This window comes from Phaethon lepturus, unplaced genomic scaffold (assembly GCF_000687285.1).
Source record: "Phaethon lepturus isolate BGI_N335 unplaced genomic scaffold, ASM68728v1 scaffold3472, whole genome shotgun sequence".
Classification (NCBI taxonomy): domain Eukaryota; kingdom Metazoa; phylum Chordata; class Aves; order Phaethontiformes; family Phaethontidae; genus Phaethon; species Phaethon lepturus.
The window spans coordinates 64,284-85,592 of record NW_010522501.1 but is presented as its reverse complement, the minus strand read 5'-3'; the positions used below and the strand labels follow the sequence as shown (position 1 = coordinate 85,592).

At 37.1% G+C, this 21,309-nt stretch overlaps 1 protein-coding gene across 1 annotated transcript in view; it reads left to right on the top strand.

The window, feature by feature from the left end:
* Nucleotides 1-337: 337 nt before the first annotated feature.
* The window catches only part of SDCCAG8 (serologically defined colon cancer antigen 8), a gene marked incomplete at its 5' end in the record, with an annotated part of 65,562 nt that continues 44,590 nt past the window's right edge, over nucleotides 338-21,309 (top strand). The window contains 10 exons of the mRNA XM_010281818.1: nucleotides 338-429; nucleotides 3,068-3,247; nucleotides 3,354-3,436; nucleotides 8,224-8,337; nucleotides 8,753-8,878; nucleotides 9,165-9,305; nucleotides 10,628-10,692; nucleotides 12,852-13,040; nucleotides 15,176-15,314; nucleotides 19,331-19,483. Of these exons, the coding sequence (XP_010280120.1) occupies nucleotides 338-429; nucleotides 3,068-3,247; nucleotides 3,354-3,436; nucleotides 8,224-8,337; nucleotides 8,753-8,878; nucleotides 9,165-9,305; nucleotides 10,628-10,692; nucleotides 12,852-13,040; nucleotides 15,176-15,314; nucleotides 19,331-19,483 (1,282 nt within the window). The remainder of the gene's footprint in view (nucleotides 430-3,067; nucleotides 3,248-3,353; nucleotides 3,437-8,223; nucleotides 8,338-8,752; nucleotides 8,879-9,164; nucleotides 9,306-10,627; nucleotides 10,693-12,851; nucleotides 13,041-15,175; nucleotides 15,315-19,330; nucleotides 19,484-21,309) is intronic.

The window sequence follows — 21,309 nt, the reverse complement described above, 5'->3', positions numbered from 1 at the left end:
AGAATGAGGGGAAATGGCCTCAAGTTGCACTAGCGGAGTTTAGACTGGGTATTAGGAAAAATTTCTTTACTGAGGGAGTGGTCAAATATTGGAACAGGCTGCCCAGGGAGGTGGTGGAGTCACAATCACTGGAACTGTTCAAACAGTCTGTAGGCGTGGCACTTCAGGACATGGTTTAGTGGGCATGGTGGTATTGGGTTGATGGTTGGACTTGATGATCTTAAAGGTCTTTTCCAGCCTTAGTGATTCTGTAATTCTTTTATTCTAATGCCCAAAATTATGTCCTTTATTTAGGAAAAAAGTTTTATAATGTACTTATTCCCTTTTACACGTCCAGTTCAACTCTTACTGAAGTAAATGTTAGCTCTGAGGTGTCTAGTGAATGTAAAGAGAGACCATCAGAAGCTCCTGACTCCCCGTTTCCTAATGGTGAGATTTTTTGCTTATGGCAGCAACTTTTGTCATTTCCATATCAGCAGGCCCTTAAGAAACTTTGTCAAACGTGTCATGAAGCAGGAAAGTGTAGTCAAGAAAAGTAGACATTGGTGTGCCATTGATAATGTTTTTAATATGTTTCACTATTACTGCCCAGTGTATTTATGGAAGAATAGGAAATAGCATAAGAAGAGCTACGTTATCTTTGAGGATAAAGTAGTAGCTTGCAGTTTAGAATCTGTAATATTACGAAGAGCGAGAAGTTCTGGAAAAACTGTATGTGGACCTGTTTGGTTTTGCTTTGTTTTGTTGTTCTCCACTGGCTATAGAAACAATATTGAGATTCCATGTTTTCTAACAGTGAATGGGGAAATGGAGGAATTTAATTGCTATCAGATGACACACCATGTAATACCTTAACTGACATTGAACACTTCTTGGCAACAACTACTTGCAGCATAGTTTGTTAAATATTTAAGCCATTGCATCAGTGAGATGCTTCTACCATTTCTCAGTTAACTCTCCCACTCTCATAGCATCCTGGAATGCTCAAGAATGGATGAATAACTTAAGTAGAATCATAGAATATCTTGAGTCAGAAAGCACCCATAAGGGTCATCGAGTCCAAATCCCTGCTCCTCATAGGACTCCCTAAAACTAAGTCCTGTAAGAGCATTGTCCAGATGCTTCTAGAACTCTGACAGGCTTGGTGCTGTGACCACTTCCCTGGGTAGCCTGTTCCAGTGACTGACCACCATAAGTATGTGAATAGATAAACATTTGACCTAAACCCCTCTTTGAGTCATTGCCGTGTGAAATGTATTTAGCCTTATTCTAACAAATTATGACTATTTAAAATGTAATCTTGATATCTTATTTTACATTAACTTAGTTAAAGGATGGAGTACCTGAAAATCAACTGAGGTGATGCTAGTCATAAGATGATTGGGATTTAAGAATGGATGGTGAGAGATGATTAATATATTGGAAGTGGGTCAGGTTTTTATAAAAAACAAGCATCACTAAAAAGTGAGTGATGGGTGGCATACTGCACCAGAAAAAATTGATTTTCCAACTTCAGTCATGATGATCTGAACTTGGAAAAGATAAATAAAGTGAAGGCAGAAATACATATCTCGCTTTTGTTCTCTGACTTGAACTGCTATTCACTCTTCCATTTGCAAGAAAGGAGCTATTAACATTTGTAACCAGCAGCATATATTATACTCTGAGACATATCTTTGGAATTCTACCTAACAGATACTTAACTATGGATTTTTTTTTATTGTTAATTGTAGGCTTTTTTTGCTTATGAGAAAAAAATATATTTGGTTAACTATTTATACATCATATACATTTACAGCTTACAGCCACATAAGAAAAAAGAAAGAACATATATGCTGGAAAGCTTGCCATTTTTCCAGTTGTAGCAGTTACTCCAATAAAAGATGTTACCTTATAAACCTTGTCTCACAAGAGTGGAATTCCTGTTCTGTGGGCATGTATACTGAAATGTTTCTTAGGTAGTAGTCCTAGGGGAGAATAACCCTCTAAAGAATTTAGCGCTAAGTGAAGAAAACAGCTATGATTTTATGTTTCTGAAAGCGAAGTAAGGTTTTGAGTTTGTTGGTTTTTTGTTGTTGTTGGTGGTGGTTTTTGGTTTTTTAATTACTTATAACTTAACTGTTAATGAAGCTTTTCTGATTCAGGGTAGTTTTGACTGGTAGTCACAAATGACAGTGGCATTACTTTGGGGAAGTGTGGAAGAAATGTGTTGTCTTATATTCCTGATTAAGTGGCTGTGAATTGTGGTGGACAAATGCCTCGCTGAGCATGTACGCTCTGTGACTGATATATGGGTTGTTTTCCCAGTTTACTTGGTAAAACCTAGAGATCCTGCTTTGCTGAGCATTGCATAAAGCCATACTACTTTATTGCTCTGTCTTTTCTAGTTGGTATATATGCTGCTTAAAGGGAAGCAAAATGAAATCTCCATTTGTACATAGGCAGTTGAAAGAAAGAAGTAATAAGTGAATTGCCTGAGGTCCTACAGTGTGAACCAGAAGTATAGTTATTTAAAACCAAGCCTGTATTTGCTAATTCCCAACCCAGTCATCATGTCTTATCTGCAAATCTCTCAAGTTTCTCTTCTGGCATATCAGAAATATTGAGCTCTTATTGGAGTTGATATGGCATTTACGGTTAGAAAGTTTTTTATTTTTGTGAAGTCAACTGAATGAAAAAATAAATAAAGAAAAATTCAACATGAGAAAAGAATGTTACTGCAATGGTCAAGTATATGATTGGTAGTTGAAACTTTGTCTCTACTGGGGATTTCTAATTGTAGCTACTTGTGCTGCTGCAGAGTCCTAATGTATTGACAGGCTAAGATGCTATTTATACCTTCCTCTTTGAAAATGAAGTAAATATTATGCTGCAAATTCTGATTCATGGTAGTTGTTTTGACTGTTCACATCAGGTAATTGCTTCCAGTGGCTGAGTTTAGATAAAGTAGTTAAGCTAGACAGATGCTGAATGCTTTTAGTTCTTCCATTATTTTTTTTTAAATTAAAATATCAGTTAGTAAATACTTTATGTTATTTATTGTGGTTAATGATGTGATTGTCTGCAGAGCGTGCTAGTGAAAGCATCCATCAACTGAAATATGCCTTAGAGGGAAGACAGTTTGCAGAGGATGAGGGTGAAGCTGGATTTGACCACTGCTCTGTGGACCAGGGCAGTGATGATGTGGATGGGGGCAATGATGACAACAGGAATGCAGCCTGGCAGGAACCGCAGCACAGTCAGGCAGGTAAGATTACTCTGAAAGCAAATAGTTTAAAAATTGTTAGAAATTAGTATAATTTTAAGGAAAAAAGTAAATATTTTTTGGTTGTAATGTTTTTATCTCTTCCTAGTTAATCAACTTAAAATTTTGTTGCAACATCAAGAAGGAACGGAAAGTGAAGTCTCGTTGTCAAGGAGGAAGATGTCGTTCTGTGTATGTTTCTTCTTGTTTCTTTTGTGTTGTTTGAATGAACAGCATGCATAAATAGATCAATTTTCTAGTATACAGGAAGAAAAAGCACCACCAAATCATTTTTATATTCTGAAGTGTAGGAGATTCTTGAGGCTGTGGCCAGAACTTGGTATGCTTATGACCACAGCATAAGAAAAATAAATATTATAGGATTTAGACTTTTCTCCTCTTTTGTTGACCATGCAGTGTGGGTCACAGTCCACATTGCTTTCAGCTTTCTCATCTTTTTCTTTCCACCAAAAGTTCATCTGTAAAAGCAGCCTCTCTTCCTTTGACAGTGCTATAAGGATTCTTGAAGGCCTTCTTATGCTGTAGCTATGCTTTTTCTTTAGAGGATTAGAGATGTTCATCTAATAACAGGTTTTGTAGCGCTCTGCCAAAATGCAGTGGTCTCTGTCAAACTTAGTTTTCACTCTTACATGGGCTTCTTGGATTTAGCCATCTTGCAGCACAACTGCACCAAAGTACGTAATGGACAGTTCAGTTACCAGTATCTAGCAGTTGCTCTGTATCCCTACAGAAAAATAATTCAAAGGCATTGTTCCAGTTTTATCTTTTGATGGCCTCCACTGACTACTTTGGTTTATACGAAGCAAGACAAGCAGCTTTTTGCTGTGAAAGTTGAGTAGCAGCAGAACAATCCTAAAGTCTATATCCCTGCTGTGTTTCTTGAAGACTGTGTAATGACCCTAGTTCTTTAAAGTTCAACTTTTCTGAATATTCTAAAATACACGTGTTTAGTCTGATTGTCCTGACAGGTACTTTTGCCTCATAATGGTGCAGGATAGAATTAGTGTTTTCTGACTCAAGGGAATGGTGCATCATTGGTTGATCTTGACATGGCATGAATCAGTATTCATTTGTATTTAGCCTTTGGAGGGGAGGGAAAGCATCTTTTAATCTGTCTTTGTCAAAGTTTTCTACCTATATTGGGAAATTTTAATAGGGTGGAGAAATTCAGAAAACAGGATACTTTTTCAAAGAAACTTAATAGTGCTTTCAGGGAGTAGATTAAAGCATGGAGGAGTAAACAGTGAAAAGATGGGGATTTACTGTATTGATAGGGCATTCACAGAATCACTAAGGTTGGAAAGGACCTTCAAGATCATCACGTCCAACCATTAAACCAGTGCCACCATGTCCCCTAAATCATGTCCTGAAGTGCCACATCCACATGTTTTTTTGAAGACTTCCAGAGATGGTGACTCCACCACCTCCCTGGGCAGTCTGTTCCAATGCCTGACCACCCTCTCAGTGAAGAAATTTTTCCTAATATCCAATCTAAACCTCCCCTGGTGCAACTTGAGGCCATTTCCTCACCTATCACTAGTTAGTTGGGAGAAGAGACCAACACCCTTGTCGCCACAACCCCCTTTCAGGTAGTTGTAGAGAGCAATAAGGTCTCCTCTCAGCCTCCTCTTCTCCAGACTGAACAACCTCAGTTCCCTCAGCCGCTCCTCATAAGACTTGTGCTCCGGACCCCTCCCCAGCTTCGTTGCCCTTCTTTGGACATGCTCCAGCACCTCAGCGTCCTTCTTGTAGTGAGGGGCCCAAAACTGAACACAGGATTCGAGGTGCGGCCTCACCAGGGCCGAGTACAGGGGCACGATCACTTCCCTACTCCTGCTGGCCACACTATTTCTGATAGAGGCCAGGATGCAGTTCGCCTTCCTCTCATATTCAGCGGGCTGTAAACCAGCACCCCCAGGTCTTTTTCCGCTGGGCAGCTCTCCAGCTACTCTTCCGCAAGCCTGGAGCGTTGCATGGGGTTGTTGTGGCCAAAGTGTAGGACCCTGCACTTGGCCTTACTAAACCTCATACAGTTGGCCTTGGCCCATCAATCCAGCCTGTCCAGATCCCTCTGCAGAGGCCTCCTACCCTCCAGCAGATCAACACTCCCACCCAACTTGGTGTCATCTGCAAACTTACTGAGGGAGCACTCAATCCCTTCATCCAGATCATCTATAAAGATATTGAACAAGACCGGCCCCAGAACCGAGCCCTGGGGAACACCGCTTGTGACCGGCCGCCAGCCAGATTTAACCCCGTTCACCACAACTCTCTGGGCTCGGCCATCCAGCCAGTTCTTTACCCAGCGAAGAGTAAACCTGTCTAAGCCACGAGCCGCCAGTTTCTCCAGGAGAATGCTGTGGGAGACGCTGTCAAAGGCTTTACTAAAGTCCAGGTAGACAACGTCCACAGTCTTTCCCTCATCCACTAGGCGGGTCGCCTGGTCGTAGAAGGAAATCAGGTTGGTCATTGTCCCATTTCTTCCTCTTGAAGTTTCCAATGAGAGGGATTCTGTGAAGTGGTGGCCTTATTCTTCTTTTCAGCTGTTCTCCATCTGCTTGCGAACCAGGATGTGAAAGTGTTCTGAAGACAGACCAAGCCTAAAGCTCAAATAATGTGGAAGTACAAAAGTACACACACACCAAAAAAAAACAAACCCATATAAAATATGAGCTTATCTGGTGGTTTGCTGGATGCTGCAGAAATGCTTCTTATAGAAGAAGAATCAGATTCCCCAAAGGTCAAGGAAACCAAACTTAGATGATGAGTAGCCTTAACCTTTTGCTTTTAATTATGCTGAAATACCTGATGACTACTGAATAGTAGATAATTGCACGTGTCTACACCTAAATATAATATTTCACTGAAAGTATAGTGTTCAGTACACTTTACAACATTCATATGTATAAATAACATTATCTTAACAAAATTCCCTTCTTTTCCCCATTGATACAAGTTGCAATAGACATCAAATCAGTACGTCTTGTCTTTGATTACACCAAGGCGGTTGGGCAGTGATGTTCCTTTTGCTCTCTACCTCATCACTTGAGGTCAAGGCCCAGTGAGATTGCTTCATACAACAACTGCAGTTCTACAAGCTGAGTCTTGGCTAACCTAACTGCACTCAGCCTGGGTTCCTGACACTGTTGTTATAGGTGGAGTTCCTGTGACTGACTTCAGGCTCTTTCTTGCCAGTTTACAGGGCAGCAGATTTAAGACTGCCAGCAGGAGTGTCTCTAATTCTGGGGTTTAGAGGTTTGAAATTTGAGGCATTCTGGAAAAATACAAGGCAGGCCAAATTATTTGGGATGTTGGCAAAACTATTTGTCGCCGTGTAGAATGCTGGCTTCTAAAGCTGCCAAGTGTTTATACTTTATAAACCCTTGTTTTTATACGATAAATTTTTCAATATTAAGAATGCAAATGTGAACAGCATTTCTGAGACTCAGACATAAACTTTTGGTAACTCATACTGATCAGATGTGTCTCAGTTCTGATTTTTATATTTGGCCTACTTTAAGTATATGTCTCCTCTGACCTCTGTTCTTTCACCTTATAACACATGTTATATTATCAGAATATTAATGAAAAACTCCCAAATTAATTTATAATTAGCTGATAACAATTGTGTAGTGAAAGAGATAAAAAGAAGTAAGTCACAAATGATGTACTAGGCCCTTGCCCCATGAAAGGGCAAGTAGAGCCTTCTAAATAAAGGAATATCCCAATGACAGTGCTGTGAGTTAATGAGTTGTGTTAAGAAGTTCTGTTTCTGTTGGGAAAATATACATGTATTTGTTTCTTTTTAGCTGAATCATTCTTTAGCACTCTTGTATACATTACACCAGTGTTACTCAAGTTTCTCAGGTTAGACATTAGCACTGTTTTTCAGTGAAAAATAATTTGAATAGAAGTAGAGATTTTTCACATTTTCAGACACTGTGGTTGGTGTAAACTTTTCAGGGAGGCAACTGGAGGTCTCAGCTGCAAGGAGTCCATTACACTTTCAGAAAAGAGGGAGGGATGAATAGGAGCCGGAGGAACAGAGCAATGAGTTACAAATATTATCGGTGCTATATTATATATACTTTATAAAGTTTTAAAAAATGAATCGCATTTGTTAAAAGTCATTGAGATTAACAGACTTCTGACAGGTGAATTCTGAGTCAATAGAACATGGAACTTATGTGGACTGAGCCATTGAGGACATTGCAAATTCAGAGTCCCTCCTCTAAATGTTTTTCTGCATGGCTCTGGAAAACCCTCCATTTCTCTCTGCAATCGTAGTTTCAGATTTGTCAAGAGTCACCCCTTTAATATGGCCAGTATTTATATTGGGTATAATTTGACAAGGAAGGCTTTTGTTGCTAGGATCCTTCCCCTTCACCCTGGTTAGTGGATTTTGTCTTTATCTTTAAAGGTTGGACAGGGAATCTTAATACTTTGTTGAATTAAAAAAAATTCAATTGATGGCAGAACCTGTAGATAAGATAACTAGTAGATGTAATAGGTAGCCATTAGTAGCTTGGTTTTGGTATGTTCTTTTTTTTAATGGTGATTGTTTCAAAAATAATGTTAAAAACAAAGATGTTGATTTTTCAGAGATTCAGGAGCCCAGCTGTTCAGTTAGTTCCTGAAAATGAGTTCTGTGATCTTTAAGACTTTTATTTGACAAGCATATCATAGAATACTTTTTCACAAAAAGATGTGTTTCTGACCCAAGATCAGAAATGTTAGAATTGTAATGGTTTCAAAACTAGCTAGGGATTGGCATAAAGATGCTTGTTTTCATCCAGAATAGTGAACTTACGCTGGAAATGTACCTATTGTTCCTTCCTCATGATGTAGTACTTGGTGACTTTTTATTAAGTGTACGTAGTATTTTTTGTGCAAGCAACATCTTACTGCAATAAATGGAAAACTGAAAAATAATACATGCTATTCTTTACTTCCTTCAGAAACCTCCAGAAGCTGCAACTGGAGATTTGCCAGCCCTTTCTGATCTCGTTCCTATAATCAATGATCAGTCACAGTACATTAACCATTTAGAAGCAGAAGTGAAGTTTTGCAAGGTATTAGACAACATATTTCACTTACTAAAACCCGGGTCCCCTAAATGTGAATTGACTAAGCGTACACTTAGTCTTGAGATTGATTGTTGTAATGACCAAAACTGAACCAAATGCAGTTCAGTAGATACAGACCCTTGCCATGTGTCTTGGTGCCTGTGTAGTGTTTAAGTCTACTTTAAGTCTTTGAAGACGTTTTTATGTCCTATGACAAGTACAAATAAGCAATCTTTTTTTTAAAAAGTTATATGGAAATTCAAGCTACAAAAATACAGAATCGGTCTTTTCAGTTTTCTTAATTCTCTCTTAAGAGTTAAAATAGTTGAGAATGTTAATGTGGGCTTTTGGTCTCAAGATGTATTTAAATGTTGATAGCTGTCTCAAGGAGCCTTTTACATGCAGTTCCTGTATCCTATAGGAGGAATTGTCTGGGATGAAAGATCGAGTACAAGTAGTTGTACTTGAAAATGAGGAACTCCATCAGAAACTGAAATTCTTAACTGCAGAACATATGTTGAGAGAACAAACTCTTCTAGATGCCTCAGTAAGTTTTTATTTTTCTGTTGTTGTTTTAATCAGTGTTCAGGGACCTGATTCTTTTTAAGGAAGGCTATATAAATGGTTATCTGCAAACTGAATTTTAGTCAAAATTTAATGAGAATTTCTACGGGTAACATCATTATTGTAGGTTGCCAACGTAATTAACTTGTTTATTGGCTCTTATATGCTACTGTAATGAAAATTGTAAGATTCAATACTTACATAATTAATATTTGTTTAAAAAAACAGCCTACACAATTGTAACTGAAGTGTTAATATTTTTATTTTAGGCAAATACTCAGAACTCCTGGCCTGCAGGTGGTAATGACTGTAGCATGCGTCAGCCTGTCACCTCATCACCAGCACATAACAAAAATCAGGCTTTTGTTACAGCAGCTGTTGGAGAAATAGAAAAATGGCCTGTAGAACTGGTTGGTATTAACTTGCTTTGCAAAGTCATACCTTTGGAAAACCTTTTGATGCTTGTTGCTGTAGTTCTGATGATTAATTTTGTAACAGGCATACAGGAGGAGTTTTGGTTGACTGAACCTGACATCATATTGTTATACCCTAGTTAATATTATTATCCAGTTAGACACAGATGGCAGGTTGTGTCTGCAGATGTTGACTTCCCAGAGTTAAGTCTTGTCTTAAGAATGTCCTGTCTGTTGTGGCTCCACTGTACTTTGGATGTTCTTAACAGTAACACAATGCGCCAGCAGATGGGAACTAGCTGATATAATTTCGGTAGCCCTCCAGGCAAGCTCTTTTGCAATGAGTCTTTCAGCAGTGCTGGCTCAGTAAGGTACAAAAGTAGCTTTGTGCAGTCTCTTTTCCCTAAGCTGAATTACACATTTTGTGCTTTTAGAGGTATAGAGGAGCCCTAGTAATTCAGAAAAGATACTGTCTCTATCCTGTATTTTTAGTTTGGGAAGATATTCTTAATTTCTTTGATCTGAACTAATGGGGTAGCATTGCCAGAGTTTGGAAAAAACATGGTTAACTGAATGTTTTGGAGTTTTTTATCCATGTGCATACGTGTACTGTGGAATTTAAAGGGTACTTTAATTCTTCAAGATAATTATATGTATTATTTTTTCCCAGTAAAATATATTTTTGTGCATTGTCTAGAGCTGAAAACCTCCTCAGTGCTCCCAGCCACCTGCAGTTGTTTGAAAGCTGTTTTTTTACAGTAACTGCACTTTTACTTCATTTGCCATACTTAAAGCAAGAGAATCATATTCATTGTGACTTCTTACTAAGTGTCATAGCTAAATTGCTGGTGCTTTATCTGGTTCACTATCACGATTGTATTTAACATTGGTGTGGTTGATTTATATACTTAATCCTTCACCAGGTAATAAGAGTAACTCACTGTATTATAAATAAATAGCCCGTCTACTTGAAGTTCTTCAGAATTCCTCTTTTATTTCTGCTGACTTGTGGGAGAGTAATAGCAAACTCAAGACAACATCATCAATTTGTGTAAATCAGTGTAGAGGGCTGCAATTGGAGATGAAGCAATTTACCATATGAGGATCTGGCAAGATGTATAGAAATAAAAAAATGGGAGGGTTGTTCATTTTGTAGACTTTCACAAGTGTGAAATACTTAGATTTATCTGACACTAGTATTTCAACAAGCTTATATCTTCAGGGGAAAAGAATGAATGTGGCTAATGTCTAGATTTATTTGTAAAGACAATGTTATGAAGAATGCAAAAGACACTTCTTTTCTCCCATCTTTTCTAAAGGAGAAACTAAAACTTATTTATCAAGAAAAAGTCAATATCCTTGATGCTCAAATACAGTCTCTAAGGTAAAGTGAAATGTTTTTTTTTTCTTTAAAATTATTGTTAATGATCACTTCATAACAACATGAACCACTTTTGATTTGAATTTAAGTAAGAGAATGCCTGAGTGTCATGTTTTCTGATAGTGTCCCTGAAAGCTGGTTTTACGTGAAGTAAAAATACTTTTCTCAAGTATAAATGTGACAAAATTGAATGTACTGCTACCATATAGCAACATTAGCAATATATAAATTTTATCAGTTCAGTTAAATTATTGTATTTATAGAAACTACAACTTGGTATAAAATGTCTTTATCCTTTTAACGTTTTTCCTTTATAGAATCATCATGTCTGTTAGAGTGATCAAAGAAAAAGAAGTTAAAATTTTAACTTATGTGAGCTCTTCCACTAATTACCTTTCTTCTACTAATATTTTATATTGCAAGGTTTAGAAATCTTAAGCATTGAGCTAGTTTAGGCCATGTAATGATTTTGGAGAAGGAAGACACAGTTTTGAGGCATGCAGGTAGTGTTTCTAGTCATGTAATTTGCATACCTCTAAAGACAAAAATATTTGAAAATAAGTCCTCACGTACTCCTAAAAATATTAAAGGTTTGAATAGGTAGCAAACTATGGAAAAACAGAGATAGAGGCAACCACTTTAGGATTTGGTTTTCAGGAGTAAACTTCCCCCTGTACACCTGCTGCTGAAGCTGTTTAATTATGTTTTTTCCTAAATAAACTGTGGTTTTATATATCTGAAGATTCTAGACTTTTGTGTGTAAAAAGAGTTACTGGTAGGGAAACAAGTTTAAATATGCCCTCTGCCGTGGTGAAATCTTAAATGTGCAAAGCCAATTGTGCTGGTGAAAGATTAAAAGAGCATCTGAAATTTCAGCTGTGTAACACAATTTCCCCCACTGCCTTGGCTTGAAGTGTTACATGTACTCAGAAATAAATATTGGAGGCTAAAATAGTGAGAAGATTTCCACAAGTACATTATTCAGCCTCTTAATTTCTCCTAAGGGGCATTATCTTTCAAACTGTAAGTTCTGCAAAGCACTTGAGCATTTGCTAAATTTCAATTAAAGTGAGAAATTATATTGCTTTAAGTGAGACTATCTTTGTTTGTAACTTTTAGCATGAATTTACATAGGCCTCGCTGATTTCTGTCCAAGATTTCCCAACAATAGGTCTGTTATACCATGACTGTCTAAGGATATATGCAGAGCAAATTCTGTTCAGGTTGTAGTGGATTATATTTAATAACCAACTACTAAAATTGGAAAAAGTGCACAGAAGATTTCCCAGATGGAAATAAGCATTCATGCAGTGTATATTTCATGTGCACAGTAAATCCAATGCAACCAGAATGTGTCAGACTTACTATGTGTGTGCTGCCCAGATGGCCTGCATAACAAACCAAAAGCTTTGGATTCATTGCACAATTTGTCACATTGATCTGTATGTGCACAGTGTGCGTTTGTCTGGTACTTCCTGATGTCAGCATTCCTACTGCTTGTGCTCTCCCCAGCCTGACAGATGCTTGGAAATTCTGGAGAAAATTCTTCAGAGCACCTGGTAAAAATTTTGGAGACAAGCAAAAAAACTTACCCTGTTTTTCTGGAAATGTGGTTGACCTCAAGTTTGCGTGTATCACTGGATCAAAGTGAATATGCTGAATACATTTGGATTTTGTCGAGGGAGTATAAGGGACTTTTACTTTATATTGTAACTTTGCAGTTAAATTTGAGAGTAGAGAAGAAACATTAAATTAGTGGTATTATTAGTAAGAACAACAGAAAAAAATGTTAGCTAGTGTATTGAAATATTTAAACAGCTGGTAGTGTTTCTTGCTAATGTATCCTTTACTCTGTTCAGCCAATATGTAAGCCTACAAGTTTTCTCTAACAATTTTTGGTGTAACTTTACTATTTTCTGACACTACAGAGGGAAGGAACAAATTAATATAATTTTTTTGCTATTAATAATTTTGACTGGGCAGTTCAACTGTTATTTCGCTGTTAAAGTCTTCCTTAGTCTACTGAAATTTGTAAAAGAATGTTCATTACAGGGATTCTTACAGTTCTTTTTGGGTTGTATCTGTAATTATACATTCCATATGAATATATCTTGTCGAAATGTTTGATTGCTCAAATAATACTTCTTATTTCTACTTTCTAGAAAAGAACTTTCAGAATCTCAGAAGACATGCAAAGATTTGGAAGGAAGGCTAAAACACCAGAAGTCACTCACTTCAGCCACAAATTCTACCCCGGTTGGTGGTCTGTGTCTGAAATGTGCACAGCATGAGGCAGTTCTTGCACAGACTCATTCTAATGTTCACATGCAGACCATCGAGAGGGTAACAAAGTAGGTTTGAGGGTTATTTACTTTCTCATTGAAAGTACTGTTGTTTATATTAAACCATATAAGTTTCAATGTGTTGGGTTGCATCCATAGAGAGGTGTGTGATTACACAACAATGGACTCCCAAGTTGAAGTTAAATGCTAAAATCAATGGCAGAATAAGAATGTAGGTCCCAACTGCTTTGAAATCCATGGTAGTTTTGCTACTTATTTCAACTGGGAAAGAATATTAGTCATTATCTTGTAATTATGATACCTCAAGCTGTCCAGATAATCAGACTGTTGACAGTCTGTTTCCCACACTATTTGTACAAACAAACTCTTCACTCTGTCAGAACAAATATTATGGAAGTCCATATATTTTGATTGGTTATTTCCTGCAAAAGTTCCTTCTCTTTCTCTAGTTGGAAGTTTTTCTAGCTCCACCTTATTCCATTTACACTTGGACAACTTTTAGGATACATCAGCAGTGTAATTTCCCCCCCACCCCCGCCTTGAATTTGCTTAGTGGGTCAGGTGTTTGGGATAGGATGCATCGCACCTCCCTAACTACAGTAAGTCAGGGAAAAAAGTTCCTTTGGATAAACATAAATTAAATTATTTGCTGCAGCCTTTTTTTAATTGTAGCTTTTATTTAAATGCTTTTTAAAAACAGCTGAATATAATATATATAATTCAGAAATCCCAACAGCATTAAAATGTTCTTTTCTTAAAAAATTCTGCTGGTCAATCATCTTCAAAAATCTTACTCTTTTTACTTGCTAGTAGCAATGATAGAATACCGCAGCTTCTCCAAGTTTGTTAGACAGACATCTATTTCCTGTCAGAAACCTGAAGCTTCCTAGGATTTCTGAAGCTTTATAAAGAGCCTGCTGGAGATTAGGTAGTGGGTCAATTAGAAGCAAGAAGACTGAAGGGGCATAGTACATATAGTCTGTCGAATGGATATTATCTCTACACATTAGATGTCCATTGCCAGGATTTATATATTTTTCTATTGTCAAATCTAAGAATTTTCCAAGAAAGCTCTCTGTTGCTGAAAAGTCGTGTTTCAAAATCTACTTTTGTAAGAGAAATAATTATTTGTCACAGACACTGGAAAATATGAACAAAGTATAAATCAACACATTCTTGTCATTTTGTATTATAGAGCAATTTGAAATACAAGATTTGAGCTGACCTATTTAACTATCTTAAACCATTATTTCAGTTTGAGATGTAGCAAAGCTACATCATCCTGTGATGCAACTTCCTAAAAATGAAGTTATTTTGGTAGGGATTTTCAAAGGGACTTTGCCCAAATCTTGTTGAAATTAAATCTGAAAATATGGCTGTTAGTTCTCTGGCAAATACAACTGTGTTATTATTCTACACAACATGAAGGAAGAAAAAAACCCAAACACAATAGTTTTCAGCCAGAGTCTCTAGTTGAACTTAAAACACAGGCAATTATACTTTTAATTGAAAAGCTTTCAACATATCAAAATAATGAAAAGGTGAAGTTTGTTATTAACGGTTTTACCAATGGTGCTTCACCGTTTGGTATAAAGCTCAGTTTCTTAGTTAACAAAAGTTCAGAAGGGATGTAAAATCCAGAAGTTTTATTGTTTAGTTTAGTTCCAGTTTGCAGTAAAGGGCTATGGATTTTCATTTTATATACTTAGTGATCTGAATTACTTGTTGAACCTAACTATTCCTTTTATTTTTTTCTCCCTATTTTACTTTTACTGACAATGTAATTTCGTATTGCTTCAATCTCTTTTTTTGGAAACTTGCCATTTTTCTTTTTGTTTGTTTGTTTGTTTGTTTTTTAGCATGGAGCCCCATTTTGTAATGCCAACAGAATGTTACTCAGCTTCAATATATTTATTACTTGAGCTATGTTGTCATTACTGGCAGCTTCATTAAAGTCTGTCCTTCTGAAGTGAAGGACTGTTCATCAAGCAAATTATACTTTTAATAACTGCCAACCTAGCAGCATGCTGTCTTTCACTCTTAACCCATGCTGGTTTTAGTCTTGCTTCATTTACCACCCTTATGTCTTTTATCTGTTAACATTTGATATTTCATATACCTGTTTGTTTTTTTTCTCTTGAGAAAAGATATAGAAGAAATACCTGTTTTTTCTTTATATGCAGAGAAAGAGATGACTTGATGGATGCACTTGTTTCACTGAGACGAAACATGAGAGAGATGCAGCATAGAGAATCTAATGCATGTGAGCAAGTTAAACAAGCTGTGCAAATGGCAGAAGAGGCCAATTTAGAAAAAACAAAGGTAATTTCATCAAGAAACAAGAGCTTTTCAGTATTCAGATCTACTGCAAATGTTAATTAGTTTTCATGCTAATGAGAGAATACACACATAAGACCTTTATCATGTGTTGATATGATATTGTAGATTTAAAAGGATTGTACTGTGTGATTGTTTCTCAGCAGTAACATGAACTCTATATTTGAGCTCTTAAATTCTCATCAAGGCTGTAGGGTGTGTTCCATTCTTAGGCCATCACTTAAATTCTGTTTCATAGCTAGGTGATAGAAATTGAATGGTAGAATTTTCAAAGGCTTTCATGACATGTAGGAGGATAATTCTCATATCACATTTCTGAGCTACCCTGGAAAAAATATGTAAATGCTTACAAACAAATCTTTTGCCTCGGATGAGTGCAGTGGAAGAACTGGTTAGGTAACAGAAGTCTTTGAAGATGAGAAGTCCTGTCTGATGTTACAGGAAGCTTTTGGTGCTATGTAAATAATACTGATAAAACCAGTTTTTATCTAATGCTTGTGTTAGCCCTAGTTACTATGTAGAGTCAACTGGTATTGAACTAAATTATTTTCTTGATATTTAGTGACATCTACTGTATTATTAGTGAATTACTATGGAACTGAGAGAGATTTGGGTTTTTTTAAAGGCAACGCTGTTGCTTTTAATAGTGGTCAAGATTGATATAATTGATCTGCTGATCAAATTGGTATTATTCATCCAATGCTGTAAGAGAGTATGTGTGTGTAAGGTCTTTAACTATAAACAGTGGGGAAAAAATGCTGAGTTGGAAATCCTATGTACTTGTTAAATTTGCCTTCAGAGCATTACAGCTCTGTGTTTTACTGAACAAAGAGAAAGAATCCTTCTGACCCCACTGTTCACCTGTCATATCCTGTCCCTGAGGAGTTAAATTTTTAAATTGCTTACTTTTTTACTTTTTTGGGGGTAGATTCTACAGTTGTCTGATAGAAATTATTGACTTAATGCCACTGAAAACTGCACAAAATACTTTTCCTCTTTTATGCAATGAAATGATCTGATCTTCCTTCTTTTTTTCATTTGGTGTTGGAAATCTTTATTTTAATATTTAAAAAGAAGATTCTTATAAATTCTTATTTAGTATAGCTTATGTTAGAAATATGGCCTAAGAATAAAATTTAGTAAGACAAATTAGTAGAACCTTTAATAAAATGGGTCTTCGTACCTATACTATTTGTGCCACGTAAAGAAAGCAACTCCGTAGAGTCTCTACTGGCCACCCTCTTCACTGCAGCAAGGAAATGGGAAGTGCTGTCTGTATACAAGACTGAATAGTAGTCTGTTTTTGCCATGCTCAAAAACTGTTGTAATACAAAGGAACAAGGAGAAATATTTTACTTATGCTGCATTAATTCAGCATTTTTACAGGTACTGGTATTTCTCTTGGTAAGTAGAAACCATCCTTTATTTTCCCAGTCCTATTCTACTTTTAAGGTCAAGTGCTGTTTTCCTTTTTGATTATCATGGAATCCAACAGAACAGTCCACATGAGAAAAGTGAGGAGTTGGCATCTGGAAGCCCAATGTATTATAACTGCAATTTCATCACCTGGTTTACAGAAAGTCTAACCTCAGTTACTTATAATTTAAAAACACCGTGTTTTCTTGTCTTTCGGTTGTCTCTGTGGTATGTGGCCTCTTGCCTGTTGCATAGAGCAAGGAGGAGATCTGGTAAGGTTAAACTTCCATAGCTGAAGCAAATCCAGGAATCTATTTTCAACATAAATGTCATAGAAGAATAATTGAACTGCTCATTATGTCGTCAGAACAGTGGAGCTAACAAAATACACATTTCTTCTTGCAACTTATTTTTTCTAGAATTGCATTGTTTTACATGTCTGCCAAACTACACCAGTCTTATGCAGGTAATTATTTGCTGATGATAAATTCCTACAGAAGAGGATTCAAGGCAATAGCAGAGGAATTCCCTCACCAAGGTAGACTTGTGATGGGAAAGAGATCCTGAGGAGGGTCCTACAGAATTGGTATAAACTAATGGAGACTGTTAAAGCATTCTCTAAAAGTTATGGTTTAATGTGCTTCCCTCAGGAACAGCCCAACACCAAGGAAACTGTATATAGGGGATTGGCTTTAAGTAAAAAAAGAACAAGCACTTCAAAAAAAAATAATTTGACAATAAAAGGTGATACAGTAGGATTCCTAAAAGCAGGTTACTTCAGCTTCCTTGAAATAGGATATGCTGAGCAGCAGTGTGTGGTGGGTTGACCCTCGCTGGACACCAGATACCCACCAAAACTGCTCTATCACTCCCCTCCTCAGCTGGACAGGGGAGAGAAAATAAAATGAAAAGCTCATGGGTTCAGATAAGGACAGGGAGAGATCACTCATGAATTACTGTCAGAACAGACGCAACTTGAGGAAAATTAGTTTAATTTATTACCAATCAGAGCAGGATAATGAGGAATAAAACCCAAATCTTAAAACACTTTCCCCTCACGCCCCAGCCTGGGTCCCTTCCACAGGGTGCCGTCCTTCAGGAACAGACTGCTCCATTGTCGATCCCCCACAGGGTCACAAGTTCTGCAAGCAAACCTGCTCCGGCGTGGGCTCCTCTCTCCATGGGTCCACAGGTCCGTCGAGGAACCTGCTCATGTGGGCCTCCCATGGGGTCACAGCCTCCTTTGGGCACATCCCCCTGCTGCGGCGTGGGGTCCTCCCCGGGCTGCAGGTGGGGATCTGCTCCCCCGTGGAGCTCCATGGCTGCAGGGGCACAGCCGGCCTCACCATGGTCTTCATCAGGGGCTGCCGGGGAATCTCTGCTCCGGTGCCTGGAGCCCCTCCTGCCCCTCCTGCTGCTCTGACCTGGGTGTCTTCAGGGTTGATTCTCTTGTGTATTCTCACTCCTCTCTCCAGCTGCAGTTGCGCTGGTTTTTTCCCCCCCTTAACTCTGTTACCCCAGAGGCGCTGCCACTGTCGCTGATGGGCTCGGCCTTGGCCAGTGGTGGGTCCGTCATGGAGCCGGTTGGCATCGGCTCTGTCAGACACAAGGGAAGCTTCTGGCAGCTTCTTAGAGAAGCTACCCCTGTAGCACCCCTGCTACCAAAACGTTGCCATGCAAACCCCATACACACTGAAATGATGAAATGGAATCTAGTTTACTCATGGGCTAGAAAGCTGCCCTTAAGGTTCTTTGAATACTTTGCATTTACTTAATGGAGTAGTGTATTTCTGATTTTAAATGACAACACTCAACTCCTATTCCTTTGGCAGGGATACCTCAGCATAAATTGATAGATGCTTTTTTAGAAGATAGTGTCTACTGTGCTTCTTGCATATGAACTTATGTTTCTTCTATTTTGATAGAAAACACATCTATAACCTGTGATTTAGCACTTCAAATTAAGCAGGACATTTATGAGTTTTTGCTAGCATTAATCTTCTTTATTTGATAAACCTGAAACGGAAATAAAAAATATTGTTTCTTTATATCTTCATTTACGTCTTCCAGGTTTCATCATAGCCTTCTGTAGTCCGTAATTCATTTAAGGGGGAAAACAAGTAGATGTGCATATATTATTTGTTTATTTTTCCTTCAGCTATGCAGTTAGGCAGTAACCACAGTGTTTGTAATGAGTCAAATATTGGAGCCTGGCTCTGGTGATATACATTCATTAATTTTAAGTGCAAGGCAAATAATCATCATAGATTTAGAATAACAGCTACATATTTGGAATATATACTCTGAAAAATGCTTCCATCTTTGCCTTACTTTTAATATCTAAGAGATTTATAAAATACAGTGGGACATGTGTATACATACAAATGTACATCTGTTTTCTATTTGTTAATCCTATTTTAGGTATTAACACAGTAGGATATGTATAAATGTCATAATAGCTAGGCAAAAAAATTAAAGATGTCTTTTTTTAATAGGAACTTGTTTTTTCTGAAGGCATTAGATAAATACCATGTCTGTTTAAAAATTTAGATTTCTTCCACTTTAAAAAATCATTTTTTTTCTAGGCTCTAGTCCAGTGTGAGCAGCTGAAAAGTGAGATGGAACGGCAGAAAAATCGTCTTGAAAGGGAATTAGCTGCCCAGCTAAATAAGAGGACTGATGAAAAAGAAGCGCTGCGGGAAGAAATGAAGAAGGAAAGGGAGGACTTGGCAGCAATGGTATGAGTTGGGTTTTTTCTATTTGTGTATTACAACGAGCATGTTGTTCTATAAACTTTCAGTTTGCTTGTTTTTCATTTTGTTTGTTTTGGATTTGAGAGGTCAGTAAATCATTTCTACCATTGCTTTAAAGCAGTGGTAGATAAATGATCCTTTGAGTCTGAATAACTGGGTTTTATGCTATGTCACTAGATACGTATTAAATTGTTAATGTTATGTGCTCATATTAGTTTGCATAATATTTCCTAATGCACTGTGTCAAAGTAGGAAAGGGTTAAGTAATATGTCATGCAAGGTTTGTACCTAGCTTCTTACAAAGATTATTACCGAGGTTGCCATGTCAAGCATTCAGAAGTTAGCCTGTCAGATTTAGGATTCCTTGCTATTTTGAGCTTACGTATAGATATATACTAATTATATTATAACATTGTAATTGCATTCTAATCTGGTATTTTTCAGAGTAGTTTTATCATATGCTTAATTTGCCCACCGCAGAAATGTGTTGGAATCTCTTTTTTTCTCTTTTACTGATCTTCATAAAGTCCTTGAGACAGCATCTGTCTCATCGTTTATACTGTGACCATTACAACAGAACCTTGATAATCTTGTTTTAGACTTCTGGATGCTAGTGTATAATCTGAGTATAAACCACAAGGATTTTCTTTTTTTTTTTTTTTTTTTTTTTGGACTACTTTTAGAAATAAGCCATAAAGTTTATAAGACCTGGAGAGCACAGACTGCACAGGATAAACTATTTAAGTTTTTAAAAAAAGAGGAGGTGCTTTGGTAGTGTTGTTGCTTGTGAAGTGGCTGCAAAGCTACTAACATAGGCAGGGAACCACAGTGATACGGTTGTATTTCTGGTATTATGAGATGATGGAATAATGTTCTGAAGCTACTACAGGAAGGCAAAGCCTTTGACTCCAGTTCCAGATATTAAAACAGGAATTAAGCACAGTGATAGGGGCTAAGTGATATTTAAGAAAGTGAACTGTTGTAAGTCATCGTCAGAAATGTGTTGCGAAGGCAAAGTGAAAAAATTAACCTTTCACTAGAGACAATGAGACATTATTAAGCAATTCCTTGTTTGAATCCTTGCTATCTATTGGAAGTTATCACTCTTATGCATTTAGGTGTTTAGTTGCAGATTTGCTTTAGAGCAGAGTATGCACTCCAAAATACAGCCTATTAGACAACCATTTCCTACCTTTTTTGGTAAAAAAAATTCACTCCATGTTTTACTGGAACTGATTCCTACTTTGAGTAGTTGTAATCAGTTTTCTAAATCCTACATAGATGTTAACATATAGTGACACTATGATGATGTCATGCTTGGTAATTAAAGGTACGGGATGACTTTGTAGAAAACTATGATTATATATAGGCATGATTTACGCCTACATATGATTAACTACTTTTATGTTTCAGGGTTGTGAGGTGGTAGAAATGGTATACTGTGCATTAAGTCAACCTGCATATGAATATTTTATCACTTTATGAAGTGATTTGTTTGAAGGGGAGAATTGCCATGATATGTAAATCAGGTGGATGTATAATGAGTGAAAAGTAGTTATGAATACATAATCCTCTAGGTTTGGCTTTGAATTCTTGTAAGTTAATCTAGAACGGTCAGACACCATTATTTCCCCTTACATTAGTAAGCTTCAGGTCTAAGTAGCTGAAGGGTCACTGTCTCTGTTTTATTTTTACATTTTTTAACCATTCAGCAAAATTTGGTCTGAATTAAGTTAGAATTTTTAACGTGCTATTTCTGTATGGTTTTTGTACAAAATCATGCTTTGATCTATAGTGCTGAAATGTTTTTT